Source organism: Corella eumyota, chromosome 4 (genome assembly GCF_963082875.1).
Source record: "Corella eumyota chromosome 4, kaCorEumy4.1, whole genome shotgun sequence".
NCBI classification, from domain to species: Eukaryota; Metazoa; Chordata; class Ascidiacea; order Phlebobranchia; family Corellidae; genus Corella; species Corella eumyota.
In genome coordinates, this window is record NC_137493.1 from 11,519,347 (window position 1) to 11,539,227 (window position 19,881).

Below are 19,881 nucleotides of genomic sequence, written 5' to 3' on the forward strand. Positions count from 1 at the left end.
CTTCGTAGATTTGCCTAAATTAAGTGCTTTTTTCGATTTTACGTATGTAAAAACACACGGTAGTTGGCGCTAAAGGTTTACTTATTCGCTGGTGACGTCGGTTTGTAAGCGTTCAATAAAGTTAGCTAGTTTTCACATTTCGGAAGTCTGCAAGTCATTGCTCAGTTTAGTAGGAAGTGTAGTAATAGCAGAACAATAAGCCCTCTATACAAAAATATACTGGTAAAAGAATATAACATGCCTTAAAGTTTTTTTTGGGACTATTTATAATTTAAATGCTGTTGAACTGTCAGACTATCAGAAAAAATTTTATTAAAAAAGATGGGTTTTGTATTTTGTTATGATTTATGTCATACAGTTAGACTATCTGTTTATGTTTTTAAATTTAAGTAGGACAATATGATATATTTTGTGTTTCAAAATTATTGATAACAAAATGATCTTAATTTATTTTTAGCATGATTGGATAGAGTTTTTTTGTTGTGTTATGTTTTAGTATATTTTTTTAATTCTAAATTGCCTTGTGTTTCTGGACATACCATCATTGGATTTATTTGTAACTGGACCAAAATCTATCAAGCAATTCGACAATGCAATCTGTATCTGCCTTTAAACAATTTTTTTATTTTTTCATTGTGGCTACGACAATTTATATTGCAAATGGCAAGATCCATTCCACTTACAAACTTGAACAATCTCTTCTTAAAAACCCAACTTTTATTAACTCTTTTAGCTCCGAAGAAGGCCAAACTAACACTCTGTTAAACAGGTAAAATTTATGTTACTATACACCATTTAGTTTCAATAAGATATGAAATTTTTGCAAAGTTTTTAAATTACATGAGGTAGTACTAAAATATGGGATGCGGGAAGTTGCGGGTCGCGGGAAATACCAAGGCCGTATGTAAACGTTAACAAAAAATCGCTGAATGCGGAAAAAAACGGAATTTCTATACCCTCCCCGAATCTTTCCGTGTGCTTTATATTCGATTTGCATCATTTCCTGACCTTTAAAGTTAATCCCGCATCACCCCTTAGCCTTTTAAATAAATACAGCAATCATCCCGCAGAAAAGTACAAAAATTCTGTTCCGTCCCGCATTCCGCGAATTTATGTTAACATTTACATACGGTCCCGCACTATCCCGCATCCTGTACTTTAGTATTGTCCATTACATGTTTATATATTGTTAATTTTGGGTAAAAATGTATGCAATTTCTAGAAAAATGTATACAATTTCTAGGTCCTTGATTTGCTAATTCATACAAAAACATAAAGCTACTTTAAACTTAAATCTGTATAAATAAAATAATTTTTATTTTAAAAAATTGGGTATTGATAACTAGAAATTGGTGTAAAGGTTATGCTATACCTACCTTATATGAAGTTATTTAACAATGAAATAAAATAAAGATTGCCGAAACCTTTCAGGTTTTGATATTTTATCTATAAAATTGTAAAATAAATTAGGTTTCGTCGATTTCTTGGTACACATAATCGTGAAAAAAGAGATGCTGCTTCGCCCGAAAATCTTAAATCTTACAAGTTTGATTTGGGAAACGATACAACTCATAATCAGGCTCTGATTCATTGGTCTGGAAACAACAGCAAGGTAAGTCAGAATGACTCCATAACATTCTAACTAACTGTATGCCAATAGTGTTCAAACTTTGTTTACAGTATATACTTAAAAATTTGGGTTTTTTATTTTTGATAATGCTATTGCTAAATTGAACTAAAAAAGATTGTCACTTTTTTATTTTGAGCATTATATTTTAAAATTGTTTTATTTTATGAACAGAATTAATTTTAAATTTTTTGTTAAACAATAAATTTTTTTATGTTCTAACTTGCAATATCAAAATTTTAATTGCTGTTTACACCCACACTTTAATAGGAAGTATTTCTTGAAAATAAAGGAAACAATTTAAATTTATTTGTCATTAATTTTGTCATATCAACATAAGAGCATTATTGCTTCCGTATTACTCTATCACCTATTGCTTAATTTTTAGTGCTAACTAACTTATAGTTACAGAATTTAAGTTCGTAATTTTTCAATTAGGATTATCACCTTTTGTGTATTGTGTTATTTAACTACTACATTTTTAGTTTTCTATTATTGTAGTTCCAGTTGTAACTGAACATACAATCAAATATTTAAATATTCGATAAACATTTTTATATTTTCAGGTCATTTTTATTTTAACGCGAAGAAAGGATTCAAGCCCTAATGGAAAAATAACTGACAGTACATTGTGGAGGTAAATATAACTATTAGTGTTTTTAATACCAAAACTTTCATATAAAAGATTGAATTTTATATATATTTTTAGTAGGTATAATGTCCAATTTTTTTAAGCACTGAAGACTCAGATAGATACTTATATAAAATTGAATGTATAATATGAGCTTTCGTTTTGGTATTATGTTGTTTTTTGAAAAGAAAGCAAATGAATAATTTAGTTTTTTTTGACATCTTGTCAACAAGTTTAAATTTATTCTCTAATTTTTTTGTTATTCCCTAGTTTTTTTGTTATTCTCATATAGATGTGAATAATATCATTATCTGATATTTGACATGTTTTTTTTATCAACATTTTTAACAATTTAGCACATTATGATTTTGTGCAAATTGTTAACCTCTGATTACTTTATTAGGTCAACTGATTATGGCAAAGTTTACACGCAGCAGTCTCCCAAATTCACTAAAGATACCGTTCTTAAAAGTTATTATGTGTGCCCAACTAATAAATCAAAGGTAAAAATATAAGTTAAAATAACAGAGTAAACAAAGTTATTAGTTAGTAATAGTAGGTTATTCTTATATTAACACACCTAATATTAAATTCTAATATTTTTAGACACTCCTAAATAATAAAACTTATTGGATTTAATTTTTTTTTACTAAAGATTTTTTACAAAGTCGAATACTTTATAGTCTATTACTTTTATTAGGCATTTCTTATTTAAAGCAATTTTAAAACTTGAAATTAAAAAAAAAAAAAATTTTATAAAAAAATTTAACCATTTTATATTTGCAATATTGTTATAGAACATTATCTATTTTTAATTCCAGGTGATTTTTATTGACGCGTATCAAGATTCACACAGAGTGTGGGTTTCGACATCCGAGGGTGAAACATATGTGTCACACAAAATTACATTCTCGCTCGACAAAATTGAATTTCATCCAACAGAACAGAATTGGATGTTAGGCTACTCAAAATCAGAATTATCGGTAAGTTTGTTTAACTTTTGAAATATTTAAAAAAATTTTAATTTCGAAAAAAAAATTTAAAAAAAATTTGTTTGTTTTTATATTTGTGTATATATATAAATTTAGTTTGAACAAAAATAAAAATTATTGGTCAAATTTTATTTTTGAAAGGTTTAATAAAACAGAAGGTTAAATATAAAAAATTAATATAATAAATAAAAGTGTATATTATTTTCATTACCATATTCACACTTTTTAAATTATTTATGCTATAACCTGGTGTAGATTTTGTAGCTACTGTGGGAATGACTTTTACAGTTTTGGTTTAAATTTATATTATATATATAAGCAATTTCTGTGACTTTTAAAAAACAATTTTCGCATTTTAAGTAACAACTTTCAACAGAAATATTGTGTCTATTTTTTTGAAACATAATTGTGTATTAAAATTCTAAAACAAAAAGGTGTCTGGAAATTTGTCCCATTATTAGCTAATCACTATTATTTATGTAGCTTCTTAGACTACCTACTTTACGACTATGTTATTTTCTTTATTACTTTCTATATTGCCTTAAGGCAGATTAGAAATCGGGTGAAATCAGTTGAACTATTTTTAAGGCATTTATAACTGCACTAAAAGATTACTGTCCTTCAAAATTTTGTATATTTGTTTTGTTGTTGTGAATCAACCAAACAGACGCTGATTGTTATCCTTTAAATGTTAGGTAAACTTAAATAACACAATCCACTTAGTTGAATGAATTGCCGACAGACTAACTCTGTTTTTTATTGTATTTTTTTTTGTGGTAAAAAACTATGTGTTATTTTTAAATATATTTCCTTGTTTAAAATAACATAATAAAAGGGATATGATGTCATTATAATTTTATATAAAATTTTAAATAAAGAAATTTAAATTCTAAATTGTTATATTCAGTAAATTAAGCAGCAAATGCTTACAACCAAATTTTTTATTATTCATTTTTTTATATGAAATTACTTGACAAAAGAAGTTTGTTTAGTTTAGTTTAAGTCGCTCTAAATTCTTAATCCTTTTGTGTTTTCTGTGTAATGAAGCGTTGAGTTTGGTTTGAATAGTGATTCGTAAAACAAAGAATTGTTTGTAAAATTTTCATTCATTTTTTTAAATTTATTAAAAAATTTTAATATCTTTATTTTAGGGTATGTGGGTGGTGTTACTTAACAAAATGTTCAACTTATACATTTATTTAATTTTAATAAATTAATTTTAAGCAAATTTTAAATAAACAGCCCTTGTGAATATGGTCTTATTATTATCCTGTGGTTATTACTTAATATTTTACTCTGTATCCACTTTTATTACTGTGACCATTCGAGTAAATAGACATTTCTCTCAAAATTAAAAATTCCAAAATGAAAAAAAAAGGTTAGTAGGCAGTTTTGAGAAATGCGTAAGGATAAAACAGGTCACAGGGTTAATAGAAAATGTCTATACGGTAAAATGATTTTGGTAGAATGTGAGTAATTTGTTTACTACATAGTTTACACTTTTATGTTTATTTCTTATTACTAAATAATATCAAAATATGTTTTTAAAAATGTGAACAAAAAATATTTTTTTTTTTATTAAAAAAATTAATTTCTTTTTAGTTATACTCTTCACAAGATCTTGGCGAAACTTGGACTTTATTACATAGTGGAGTAACAAGTGATAGGTAAGTTGACCGGCTTTGTTACATATCAATTTTTGTTGTTTATTACAATTGCAGTATATGTTTTTAACCACCCTATTCAATTATTAAAACTTAATTTACTATTCTGAAATATAATATAACCCTTTTGTACTACTAGCTAGGTAATGTATAAGATTTTTTTAATTGTTACTGTAATTCAACCTTTAAAAAAAGTGAAATTTGAATATTATTTGAAGGTATTTCTGGGTTGCTGATGACCAGGGTAATGGGGAAAAAGATAAAAGAAAAGTTTACATGGAGTATAGGAGCATGGATGTTTTCCCACAAGGTAAATACTTTTTTAGTAAAAACTTCAAATATTAAAAAATTATAATACAAAACTTAAAATAATAAACTAAATGCGCGTTAAGTACAAACAATTTTTTAAAATAAAATTTGTGATTTTTTAACAATTGGTGTACAATAACACAGTTTCATATTTTTCAAGGCTAACTTGCTAAAATTATATCATTTTTAGCCTTTACAAATATAGCTAATTTCTTTCGTTGCAATATCCCTATGAAAAAAAAAACTTGTCAAAAATGTTTTAAAACAATACCATCCTATGAATGCACAAAATTTTTTTTATATCAACAGAGGTGTATTTAATTCGTGCTTGTTTTATTCCTGGTTGCGACGAAACAACATCTTTTCAAGCAAAATGTGATCAGTTAGGTCGAATCGAGAAGGAATCGTTGATTGTTCAAGATAACTTCACATTTGCGCAGGTGAAAATTTTATTTGGTAAATTCAGCATTTTTTTTAAATTGATTGGTTTTAAATGTAAAGTTATGATAAACTTTGTTGGTTAAAGTTTTATGCAGATAGCCTATCTAATCGTTTTCTAATCACTTATTGTTTTGTTTCTTTAATTACTTTTAAAAATACCACATAATTCAATTTATTTTATGAAAATTCCATTCGAAATTTGTCTAAAATATTACTAAAATTTTTTTATTTGGTTAGCTTTACTGTTAAAAAAATAAAGAAAACGCACCTCGAAAAATGCCAAAACAAGCTTAAAACCCATCCAATCCTATCAGTTCCATTTCATTACCCATCTTTAACCATGGAAATTGATTTGTTTCCAAATAAACATTTATACTATTTTTGTCATAACTCCTAAGCGGAAATGCCAAGCTCCGTGTTTCATGAGTTTAACACTAAAGATATAGAGATAATGGTTTGTGATCCCTTTGACATGACTAGTCAGGCGTGATTGAGTGTCTGGTATGCCAGCTTTGCTTTTTGCACTTGCACACCAGGCTTAAGGCTTCCTACCTGTTTGAACAATAGGCTTTAGGTTATACATAGGCACTTATGGCAGGGTGTCAGTTTTTATTATAATCTAATTAAAAACTCACTTAATTTGTATTGGGTTTTTAGTATATATTTTAAGCCAATTTTAAGAGGTTGTTTTAATGAGATTTTTTAATTTTTTTTAAACACATTTCTTATTACCTAAATTTCTGTCATCATTTTATTGTTTAGTTTAATGTCAATATTTATCTCTAAATTTATTCTTAAAAATTTTTTTTTTTGTTTAAATAATAAGTGCTTTTGATGTCTGTTAACATCTTCCCAATACTTCTTACATTGTTGGTGATAAGCCTTGAGATTGACTGAAGTGGCATTAGTGCGTTCTTGTCAGTTGTGGTTTTGTTTTTACAATTCTTATTGGCTTACATGTATTTCAAGTCCCTTAAATTCAATTTCACTTTCAATTAAGAACTGGCTGTTTTGACATCAGATTTAAAACAATATTGGGAATGGTATGGGTTAAAAAACAAACTCCCTTTTTTATCAAGTTTTATTTTTCATTGTTATTAAATGATATTATAATTGTGATAACTGGCTTAAAACTTCTGAGTATAACAATTTTTGTGGTTTGTTTTATTGGGTAGTTCGGTGGGAATTGAAATTTTATCATCCATTTTGTGATATTGACTTTACTGTTTATTTTGGAGATGATAAGAAATGATAGGATATGGTTTGTTTTATGGTAGTATTTTAATTTATTGTATTGACTCTGTTTTCCAAAACAAGTTTCTTATAAATTGTGACAAATTAATTTCTAAATGGTTAATATAAAAATTTGTTGAAATTATCAATCTGTTCTGAAATTTATATGTTTTATTTAAATAAAAATAATATTGTTAATTTGATAATTTTTAACTGTATACTTTTTTTTACATTGGAAAATTTATCTTTATTCATAATGTGAAAGTAAATTTCAAGTCATTTTATGTTATGTATTTATGTAATGGATAATATGTCAAGGTTATAGACCTTCAAAAAAAAATGTTATTGGTGATCAAATATCATGGGCATATATTAGTTCGAGTTGGGACTATATTATGCCAATTAAAATGCAAAAAATAAAATAATTTTTTTAATTTTTTTTCCAGCAATCTGGAGCTCGCGAAAAATTATTTGTTTCTCACGGGGCTGCAGCTTTTGTCAAACCAACTTTTCCAGGACTTAACGAACAGACGGTGAGCTTTAAATAATAAAGATTTAAGAATTTCAGGATAAAAATGTGTGGTCTGTTTAATATCACTAAATAACATGACAAATATCATTATATTTAACTCCTTTTGATGTTTAATACTATAATAAAATTAAATAATACTATTTGGTTAAGGGATAGATAATTTGAGTTTGATTTCAACAACAAAATTTTAAAATTGATATAATTATGTTGATTTTGGTTTATAGTCTGAAAAACTTTTTTAGGTCTTAACTTATTTTATTACTCTATGATTCCCAATCGTTATTTTTTTTCTTGATATTCTGAACTATGTTTATGGCGTTCGATCAAACAGTAAAGGGGGTTACTTACACAAATCCAACTGTTAAATTCTTGTTAAACTGTGGTTAAATTTAAATCGAAACTCAAAACTTCTAAACAATTCTAAAAAAATATTTTTTTTTATTGCTAAGTGCTTAGTGTGATTATTTTGTTATCGACCTAAAAATATTTCTGATTTGGTAAATAAAAATATTTGTGATAAGTAGTCATTAAGTGAAAAAACTTTGTTTTTGTGTATTTTCTCCCTAAATTGTTGTCGTTGACATGACTGAAGCCTTAACTACTGTTTCATCAAAACAGGCATTTATTAATATTTAATAAAAACAACAGCAGGGGGCATAGATATTTTTTATTATTTGGAATTGTTATTTTTTAAGCTGTTGTATGTGAACTGGGTTTATATAGGGTTGTAAACACATCATAAAAAGTTATTTAAAATGACAATTTAAACAATTATAATGATATATAACTCAAAGGATTGCTGTTAATAAATAACATGTTGTTAATTTACTTAATTAAGGTTGGATTAATATTTTTCATGCAATATAAGAATCATTTTTTCAAATTTAAATACAGATTCAAATTTAAATACAATAATACTTTGTTACCTAATAATTCACATGTATGTATTAGATAAAAAAAAGTTTGAATTAAGTTCACAATTTTATTTTACACCTATATTTTTTAATAGAAACTAACTTTATTTTAATGTCACATTTTTTTAAGTTTAGATTTTAACTAATTTACAGTTGTTTAAACTACACACAATTTTTTTTATCTTTTATATGCATAATATAAAGTGAAAAAAAATAAAAAAAAAAAAATATTTGTGTATTTAAATTGCTTTAACTAGTCTAACTTCTTAATTTTTAATTGCCTTAACATAATTAAAAATTTTAAAAATTAAATTAAAATTTTCTGAAATGATTTTGTGTAGGATTTCCATATAATAAACTCAAGCGGGGGAACAGTGGTTGTAGGAGTCAACCATGTCGACGGAAAAACCAATTTGTTTTTCTCTGATGCAAAGGGAGAAGAATTTACACTCTCCCTAGCAAATGTTCGGTATTTTGATCGAAAATCTGGCGATGATGTTATTTTCAACGTTGACATTTATGAGGTATTGATTTTTTTTGTAAAATAGTTTTTAAAATTTTTAAAAATTAAAAAAACATATTGCTATGGTTCAAAAAAATAAATAAAACAATATTTGGCATTTTTTTCTATTTTGGGATATTTTTTTTTATTGAGTAAATATTTTAAAACTCTTTTATGTTTACGTATTTATTTTTAAAACACTATATCATAAGCACTATGTTTACAAATTTTTTTTAATTTATACCTTTGTTGCAATCTTCTACTTATAGCAGTATAGCTTAAGCTTCAAGGCTTAAAATTCAGGCAATTGTATTGTGTGTGTTCTAATCATAGGCAACAGTTATAGTTGTACTAGGTATTTGTATGTTAAATTTTATCACAAAATTTGAATTAGGATATAGCAAAAAAATGAAAATTTTTTTTAAATATAAAATGCCTAGATTTTCGCTTGGTAAAAAATTTTATTAAGTTTTGAAAATAATTATTCGAATAAAATTTTGTTTCATTTTGGATGCCTTTAAATTTGTTTAAATTGAATGCCTATGAATGTAAGGTAATCCAGTTTAGTCTTTTGTGAATAGTACAACAATAAAAGTAGGCCATTCTAAGTTTTTCAATCTTGTGATCAAATCATAGTAGGATTATGCTATAAACTCGTGTTTAAATTGTAATATTATCATCAAAGAGATTTCTGTTTAAATAGAACAAGTGTGGTATTTTTAAATGAATATTTAATAACCTTTGATCTGGAATAGGATTTAAATTAGAGTTACAATTTGAGTTTATTTTGTAAAATTTAAAATCTATTTTTTAAAACCTCGGCCATATTAAAATTTTCTGCTTTTTAATTTAATTTTATTTTAATTTTGTCAATTTATCGAATTTAAATTCTTTAAAATTAGTTGTATTCTGATGGACATTTCTTAAATAGCAATTTCATGTTCAATATTGATTTTAAATTTGTAATTTTAAGGAAAATTGAATTTATACATTTTTCTGACAATGTTATTACAAATTTAACTTTAGCAGAAAAAGAATTAATAAACTTATATTAATTCTTGTATTTTAGTTATTTTTAAATTCTTTTTAATTTTGTATTTTTTTATGATACGTTTAAATTTGTTTTAGTATAAATTGTTTAACACATTTTTTTATTTTCTTTTGGTTACATATAAACATAAATTTACAATATACCCACAATATACAGGCATTGGTTTAATTTCTACTGCTTGTATGTGAGAGTGCCCTTGCTTAAGTAATGCAATATGTACAATACTAACTCCTGCCAAGGCCAAAACCCATTTAGCAGATTAATTATCGGGTAATAATAATCATTAATATCCCATTCTGCTAAACGCAAATTGGGACTCAGTTGAGGTAACAAATGTTACCTTATGTTTAAGCCGTACATTTAGAGTTCTTACTGTGATGATAAAGGCACACAAAAAAAATAAAAATAAAAACCATTTAGTGTTTATATTATTAACAAAAATTTATGTTCTAGGTAAAAGGTGTAAGTGGGACTTTTATAACTAACACCAGGACCCCAGCTAACCTTAACCAAACCCTTATCACTTTTAATAATGGAAGGGGATGGTCGCATCTTAAATTACCAACTGGATCCACTTCTGGACCAAATCCATGTGATTATGTAAGTCCCATTTATGAAGTTATTTAATTACTGCTTGAGGATTAGTACTGAAAGATTTTAAGCCTTTTAACTAAGACAGTTAAACTGTACCACAAACCATGTTCAAATTTAAAGAAAAGGGTTTGCGGTTTTAAAAATTGTAATTTTAAATACACTTGGGAGACTTGGTGTTGAAATTTCAAAATGGTTCTGAAAGAAAAGTTTAGTGTTTGTGCCAGCAAAAGTTGATTTTATTATAACAAAGCTTATAAGGTTAAATCTATGGATTTCCAAACCTATTTATAAAAACATTTTTTTGTTTTGCCTGCTAGAATTAAATATTTGCAAAAGCACTCACCTAATGTCGATAACAGTCTTCTATTCTTATATATTTTTTACACTTTTTAAAATGATCTAAAATTACGCATATGCAATATGGTTTAAAAACACATGTAACTTAAAGGCAAATTAAGATTTGAAACTAACACACCTTGTTATTCGGTACCGATTTTGATGTAAACAGACTTAGTATGTAGTGGTTAAGGTTTTAAACATTGCTTGTCACTTTAACTTGATTTAAACTTGTCGAATCATCTTTAAGTAAGTTGTTTTATGTATTTAAATCACCCAACATGTTAAACTATATTATAAGGTTAACATGTTTTATACTGATACAAGCCTTGCAATTAAATAATATGATTCTAAATGATAGCCCTAAATTTTAAAGGTAAAGTCATATATATCATATAAAATATCGCCAGCAAGTATTAGTTGATAGTTGCAATGATATTACGACCATTAAAATCCCGATCAGAGAGCAACAGTGTACTTGTAATACTACATTTCTAAAACTAATGTTTTTATTACAAATTTTGTTTTTTGTTCAAAAAATTATTTTTTATTTATTTTTGTAGAGTTATTGTTATCTTAATCTTCATATTGCAATGAGCCAAACAAAATCAGGATATTACATTCCAAGTATTTTGAGTAAAGCATCAGTACCTGGTCTTATAATTGCTCATGGTAAAATATTTTTTAAATTTTAAATTAATTTTTATGTATTAAAAATAATTATTTTGATTTTTTATTAATGTATTTTTGATATAAATGTCTGTTTTTTTGTTAATGACTCTTTCATTAATAGCTTTAAAAGGTATATTTGTATAACCTTTGATAATAAACAAATAATAATTTAAAGATTTAAATCAATATTTAATCTAGGTTGAAGTATCTTAGATTAAAATAATTCAACCAAAATAAAGATAAATTTAATATAAAATTAAATGTACCATTATGTTATTAAATACAAATTTTTTGTAATAATTGAAATTTTAAAATAATTTATTTTTTAAAATTATTAAAAAAAATTTTTGTCTTCAGGGTCAGTTGGTCAGACTGTAGTCGATTCCCCGTCCCAAGTGTCAGTCTATGTCAGCAACGATGCTGGCGTTACTTGGAGAGTCGGACTAAAAAGAAGACATTTATTTATTGTTGCAGACCATGGAGCTATGATCCTTGCTGTTCAAATGATATTTCTTAAACCTGTTACCCAACTTTCGTAAGTTATGATTTTTTTTGTAATTTGGTTGCCAGTCAATCCAGGCTTGAGGTATGCATTTAATTTGGTTGCTACTTGCTAGTTGGTTCAGACACAGACCTATGCATTTAAACTTTACACTCCCATTTTTTAAATTTAAATGGCAACTTTGGATTACCAATATTTTTAAAATTGAATTTTTTTTTTTTTATTTTCAGTCAAAATTTTTAACTTTTTTTTGTTTGTTCAAATTTTTATGTTTTATTAATTTTAGGTTTAGTAATGATGTAGGTAAAACATGGAGCAAATACACTTTCTCCAATCAAACAATTAACGTAGATGGTTTGCTTACAGAGCCTGGTGAATACACATATCATTTTACGTAAGTTTTATTTTTGGAAATTAGAAGTTCTGTTTGTTTTGCTTGAGGTTATAAAGCTTGGTAATGTATTGATGGTTATTAATGACAAAGTGATGTCTTCTACTATGCCAAAAATATTGAGGAAATACACTGTGATGTTTGTTATATTTATACAAATAAAAATTGAATTAAAAATTGTTTGGTTTACAAAGTTTATGTACTGTATTTACTTTTTAAATTTTTTGTAAAGTATTAAATTGTAATCTATAACTTTAAAAACTTGTTTTATTCACCAAATAACATTTTCCGTATTTTTTTTTTTTGAAAAATATTTATTCCGATTTTGCGATAATCTTGAACAAATAACCTAAAATCCAATCTTAACATCTATAATGCTTTCCTACCTTTTTTGGCTATAAGTAAAAAGTTATTTTTTTAATACTGTTTAAAACATGTATAAAATTTTTTATATTGGTAAAAGTTTAAAAGGTTTAACAATTTACATGATTGTTTAAGACGTTAAATGGGCCATAAAATGTAACAATTATTTATTTTTCCTTTTATTTAAAAAGGTGCTTTTAAAACATTTTAATTTTTTAACATTTTTTTATTTGAAAAATATTAAAATATCTTATATGACCTTTTAAGTTATATATATATAAAATTTTTTTAATCAAATCAATGGAAATCAAATATCTTAAATCAGTTTGTAAATAATAAACATACTATTCAATTTTTATTTCAACCTGAAGTTTAAAACTTTTAAATTTAATTCAAATTTTTTTAATATTTTCAGATTATTTGGTCATCGTAATTATCGCGATCATTGGATTTTATTTGCGTTAGATTTATCACCCCTGGTTACCAAAAATTGCTCGTACCCGTCTGATTATTCAAACTGGACCCTTACCTTACCAACTGTAAGTTAAACTCCAAAAAAATTTTATTGCAATTATTTTACCAAAAATTTTTTATCTAGTGTTTTTTAACATTGTTTTTTTTTTCTGGCTAGTATGTGTACATTTTTTTCCTTGAATTATTAAAATAAAAAAGTAAAAAATTTATTTGTAACTTTTTGCAAGGATGTTAATAATAAATGCCATCTCGGTATGACTCAAAATTATGAACGTAGAAATGCTGATGCTGACTGTTTAGTTGGTCCAGAGTACAAAAGAAAATACACAAAAACATTGTGTAAATGTACTGATTCAGATTATGAATGGTTAGTAGTACTGATAAACCTTTATATTTATTTAGGTTAAATATTTGTTAAAATTGTTCAAATTTATGCAGAGTAACGGGAGCCTAAACAGATCACTTTATCCAAAAATGGTTAAAAATCTTACATCCAAAAGTCACATTTTACTGACAATAAGATACTTGTTTAGCCCCATTCTACCCCAATCCTTTTCTGTAAATGTCCTTTATTTCAATAAAAATGTATTAAAACCATGCTGTTAAAATTTTGGCTTCTATTCTATAAAATAATTTTTGGTTTTAGTCTATTCTGTAAAATTGGTCGTTAATAGAAGGTCTGCCAAACTGTCAGATTAAAAAAAAAAAAATAATTGTTTTCATGAATATTTAAAAATTCTTATACTAGGTACATTTATTTTAAACTATTAAATAATAATAAAAGATAATGTAACTTTTTTTTAATTTTAATTTTTTTATTTTAGTTCGTATGGATATGTGCAACTTATTAATGGAAGCTGCTCGAGAATCAGGGGTCAAAATTCTTTGATCGATGACATAGGTTTGGTTATAGATGATGATGGTGGTGATTACGACAAAAATGATTTCACAACGACAGTTGCTCCTTGTATTGATGGTAAACAAAAGGTTACAACACAGTAAGTACACAATTTCATCACTAATTATGCTGTAAAAGTTTTTTGGTTTTTAATTTACAATATAAAAATGCATAAAATGTAGTTATATATCCTTAAGTTCAAATATAATTCATGTTTAATTGAGATTGCTAGCTAATATATATCTATAATTTGTACATGTTGAGTTTAAAGACATCCAAAATATATAAAACTCCTGTTTGTAGTGCGGGTAAACTACCGTTGGCAAATATTAGTTAAGAGTTGCAACCATTTTTTGGAAATTAAAATGCTGCCTGTAAAACGAGCTATTGACTAGTATTTTAAATAAAAATATATTTTATAAAAGAGTTAACATTTAAGTTCTGAAATTTAAAATGGTATTTTCATTAAATTAAACAATTTTGTATTACAAATACAATTTGGTGCAAATTTTTTAAAATTTAATTTCAAAGTTTTAGTGTCAAATTATTTATGTTTTTAGATTTCGCAAAATTCCCGGCGACCAATGTACTATAGAACTACCAAACAAGTTGTTTAAGTACGTTCCCTGTACAGTTGTTACTACTGTTGCCCCCCAAACTGTCCACCTTGAACTTTTAAACAAAACCAACCAAGCTAAGATTGGAGACCAACTGAGATTTTCTGTTCATGATGTAAATATTTTACAAATATACTTTTTTTATTCTAAAGCCCCAAGGTTGTAGTTTTTTTTTTTATTTGGAAAGGATGTGATGTTGTCACTTGTAAAAGTTATTTCTAGTACAATACTGAAACTGCTATACCACACCACTGAATTTTAAAGCAATACTTCTATAATTTGTATGTAATAGCGCTTATTGGATGATATTAATGTATTTTGTATACAATTTTAAAGTCTTAAAATGAAGAATTACAATGGGCAAATATTAGTTTCGAGTTGTAACTATAATAATACTTTTAAAATGTAACCTATAGGGCAAGCAATTGACTAGTAATAGTATTAATAAAATATGTTAAAAAAAAAAAAAAAAACTTACTTTTTTTAATTTTTACAATTTCAATTATTTTTACGATTTAATTGATTTTATGTTTTTGTTAAAATTTTTTTATTACTTTTTTTCTCTTTTAGCAATCAAGTAGAATTGCCTGGTCCGTATATTACCAATCTTCACCCGTTGTCCCAAACCCCATAAAACCAGTCAAAAATACTGGAAGCACTGACGTCTCACTTATCCCAAGTAAACCTGGTAGTTATGAGATTAGAGCTACCCTGAAGGGCACTCAAACCTCAGACACAATGTTGGTTTCTTTTTGGTGTAAGTATTTTTTTAATTTTATTGTTTAGCTGTATTAGGGAGATTTTTTGGTTGAAAATCCTGCTCAAGTTTAACATTTGTTTTACATAGCTCCATAAGTATTTGTAAAAACTTGATCTAAGATTCGTTAAAATATGTAAAAAAAGATTGCAAAATTAAAATAAACATTAAATAAATTTTTGATACCACTGTCAAATAATTGCCATTATTTTTAACAAACATACTAAAAAAGAAAAACCACATTTTTTTCTTATTATTATCTATGTTTAATTTATTTTCTTGTATCGCCTATGTTAGGCGACAGGTTTTCGTATTTTTATTGGAAAAAAAAGGTGTGCTGTTGTAACATGTTTGAGCTATCCGTAAACACCAAGCTTAAGGGCAAATTGTATGGCATCAGCGTGCTTTGAACCTGAAACCATAGTGTTGGTAGTCTGAGGCCATATATGCTAGACCACACTACTAAACAGAAATATATTAAATTCTTTAATGTTTTTAGACCCGATAGAGGAAGTATATATCTACAACCCTCCAGTGGTAGAAGTGAACACTCAGTACAATGCAACAGCAATTGTGGCAACAAAATATGGGATGGTGGCAACTTCATCATTAGTTGGCACAGTCAAGTATGAATGGGAAACTGCTAATTTTGTAAGTTTTTCTTTTATTTTTTATTAAAAAATGTGCAAACACTTCCACTAAAAATAATTAAAACAATTAATTTTAAAAAAATATTTATCAATTTTAGGTAACTATTGCAATATGTCATTAAATTAGTTTGTTAAAAAAGTAAAATTATTGCATTAAACGACAGTATAAATCAAATAAACATAAAAATTGTAAGTATAAAAAAATCATAAAAATCAATTAAGGTTAAAATATAAATATGAAATAAAGTCAATGTACATATGCCATTGTTTTGGTCAACAAACAAAATGCCACAAATTCCCCTTTTTCGATATGTTAAAAAATGCATCTTTAACAATATTACTTTTATTTTGAGGGTCATATCAAGGAAGGGAATTTGGTCAGTATAAAATATAGCCAGGGGGGTAATTACAACCTCATGGTAACTGTGGATAATTTGGTTAGTTACAGTTCAGCAAGGGGAAAAGTTATCGTAAAAGGCAAGTACAATTTTTTTCAGAAAAAAAAATTTAAAAACTGAAATATTTTTTTAACTTCTAATAAGTTTTTGTTATTAATTAATTAACAGCAAATTTTTTTTTTTGACAGATTATGTTGAGACTCTTGTGCTCCCTCTTGTGTCCTCGGGGACAATTACTCCTCTTATGTTAACACACAACTGGTTGTATGATCTTCGCTTACTACTCACCACTAAAATATTTTCTGTAAGATTTTTTTGTAAAAAAAATTATTTCTCAAAAATTTTTGATACTTTTTAATAAATTATTTTTTTTTTTAAATTAATTAAAAAAAACTTACAAATTGAATTATAATTTTAATATGCAGCTTAATTATTTTTTATTTATTTGATTTTGTGTTAAGATACCATCGATACCACTGTTATTATCGGCACAAAAACTCGTAAACGGACATAATTTCCATGTGTTTATTGAACCTCGACTTCCACTTCAAGCAAAATTAATTTTCTCACCTTACGATACCAATACTCCATCAAAGGAAAGCTTACTAAAGGTTAATTATTAAATTTTTTTTTTTTAATTTTTAAGAACTTGTTTTTTATTTAAAAAATTTTTTACAGTTAAAGCTAAAATTCACTTTGTTTCTTTTTTTGTATTTATTTATTCTTAATATAGTGAGGCTGACTTTACAGCTTCAGCATAGGGTTACATTTGCTTGTCTGACTCAATCTCAATGGCTTTTGTCAGATTAAGATATTAATATTTAATATTACCCGATGATTAATCTACTAAATGATTTTGGGCTTGCCACGAGTTGGAACCTTTAAAAGGGTAATACGACTTGCAGGCAGTGGGAATTGAACCAATGATTTTGGTTGTGGAGTTAATTCCGTTAACCACTACACCATGCTACCTGCTGTTTTTAAATCACACTCTGTTATATTGCAAATCTATTTAAACTATTTTGTATTTTTTATGCTAGACTGCATCCATACTAGAGGATATGATCGAAAAAGCAATAATTCAAATACTTTTGCCCAACAATCTTCTTATAATAATCGGAAAACCTTATATTATTAATGATGGTAATTTAAATGAAAAAAAAAATTATATTTTTACAAAACAACTTTAATATTGTGTTAATATATAAAACAGATTTCTAAACGTTTTCATTCATCTTTTTATTTTTGTTATTTTTATTATAGTTGGCGACAAAATAGCTTACAGCTCGGGTTTAAGTGCAGGAATTATTGCATTAATTGTAATTCTTGTTCTTGCTTTTATTATATTGGCTGCTCTTATTGCAAGAAGGTACACAAGGTAATAGCAATTTGTTTTTTACTTACAAATAAATAATTTAAAATATTAACAAAAAAAATTTTTGGGATTTTTTTTAGGAATTTAAAAAAAAATTTTTAATGTTTTTTGATTTTAAAAAATTTTAGGGATTTCCGATGGAACTCATATTTCCACATGAGAAATCCAAGGGATATTGCTCGAGGAAGATCCCACATTGTAAGGGGAAGAACACATGATCAAGCTCCCATTGTAGATGAGGAAGAATTTTTTGACGATGAACTTGACAATATGGAACATTTAGGTAAAAATTTTCAACTTAAAAATTTTTTTTTTATTTTATCAACAAACTGGAATTGGTTTAAAATTAGAAAATTTATTATTATTTATTTGTAATTTTTTTACATTAAAGGTTAAATAACTTAATATTTTTGCAAATTACTTAACTATTTGTTTTGTCATTGTTTTAAATCATTGATATATATAGAAATAACAAACTAAAAAAGATAAATGGACATGCTTATTTAAGGTAGAACAATTTTGCAAAAACTAGTAAAGCCATAATTAAATAGTAATATATCATAGCAATTTTGTTTTTTAAATTTTTAATACAACTTTTTTTTTTTTCCTAAAATTTGGTGTCATAGTTTAATGTCCCAAATCAGAAATATATAAACACATAAATATTTTATTTAAAGGCTTTAGAATAAAAAACTATTTTGTTAGTGGTCACAGGTAAATATACCACACATATATTAGTTGCAACCATATTACAACAAATAAAATGTTTCCAATAGGCCAATCCACTAACTGGTCATTATAAAATCCTTTTTCAAACTTACATGACATTAATATCACTATAATAATTAGATTGTCAAATTTTTTGGTTTAAGTTTTTAATTTTTTTTTAATTTGTTTAATTAAGGTAACAAACAGGAAACTACACCTGGCACCCTCCAATTTCAAACATAAATATCCATCAACATAAAGTCGATCTCTTCAAGCTCTCCAAATTAAAACTTGTGGCTTCCTACAATTTGGTTGGATAACAAAGACTAAAAATCTGTAAATATTTTTTCTAAATTTTTTCCCTTAAAGCCTACTTTATCAGAGGTTGAAAATCAGCTGATTTTTTTATCAATTTATTTTTATAACAAATGTAAGAGTTTGCCTGTTTTTCATTTCTTTTTATATTTAAGTAATGTTGTAATATATATTATGTTAGTTTTATTTCATTTAACATGAATTTTAATTAATAAATGTAACCCCCTATTTGTTTCATGTTATGTATATTTTTATACATATAAGTTGTTAAAAAAATTTTAAAACATAAATGAATTTTTATAAGTTATTTAATTTGCAAAAAAAAAATTTATAAGTTAATTTATTGCAAATTTATTCTTGGTTATAAGGAGTTTATTTTTTAATGAAATTAATCGATTTTCTGTAATTATTCCAATCATTTCACAATCTTGATCAATATCTGTAATATTGTATTCATTTTTTTTATGTTTATAAGGTACCTTGCTTAAAGTTTTTATTGTTTAATGTGGTTGCATTTTAACTTGTGCTTATTTTTCTACCTTTTCTACTTATTGTTATGCCTGTTTTTTTCTTATTTCGCGCGTTTTTAACACCAGGTTTATAGTTTTAGCATTTATTGTTAGAAAATAAAAATTGGGATTAAACTTATAATATAGAATTTAAAATTGCCATGTAGTTGCATAATTTTCTTGTTATTCAAGAGCTTTTGTTAGAATTTTGTTGGTGCCAGAATAATATTTTAAAGTTTTCGTGTAAATTTAAAAAATCGACGACTATTTTGTAAGTATTTTTTCGACAATCCTACTCTGTTAATAATTTCTGTATAATATTGTTTTGCGCAACGTTATTTTAAATAATTCTGTACGAACAGAACTAATAAAATATACTTTTTATACAAACAATAACCAAATTTTGGGTTTTTAATATGGCTGTTT

The 19,881-nt window shown here is 25.8% G+C and overlaps 1 protein-coding gene across 1 annotated transcript; it reads left to right on the forward strand.

Moving 5' to 3' along the window:
- Positions 1-461: 461 nt before the first annotated feature.
- LOC145749607 (VPS10 domain-containing receptor SorCS1-like) lies at positions 462-19,826 on the forward strand. Its single transcript, XM_082565422.1, has 27 exons — positions 462-769; positions 1,471-1,612; positions 2,194-2,264; positions 2,662-2,761; positions 3,080-3,241; positions 4,853-4,917; positions 5,133-5,224; positions 5,533-5,663; positions 7,344-7,430; positions 8,685-8,867; positions 10,350-10,496; positions 11,390-11,498; positions 11,856-12,033; positions 12,287-12,394; positions 13,170-13,293; positions 13,456-13,595; positions 14,053-14,226; positions 14,687-14,858; positions 15,314-15,500; positions 16,000-16,151; positions 16,504-16,627; positions 16,737-16,852; positions 17,010-17,159; positions 17,589-17,691; positions 17,812-17,926; positions 18,052-18,206; positions 18,828-19,826. Exons 1-27 carry the CDS (start codon positions 591-593, stop codon positions 18,872-18,874), a joined length of 3,513 nt encoding a protein of 1,170 aa, XP_082421548.1. The 5' UTR covers positions 462-590; the 3' UTR covers positions 18,875-19,826.
- Positions 19,827-19,881: the final 55 nt, after the last annotated feature.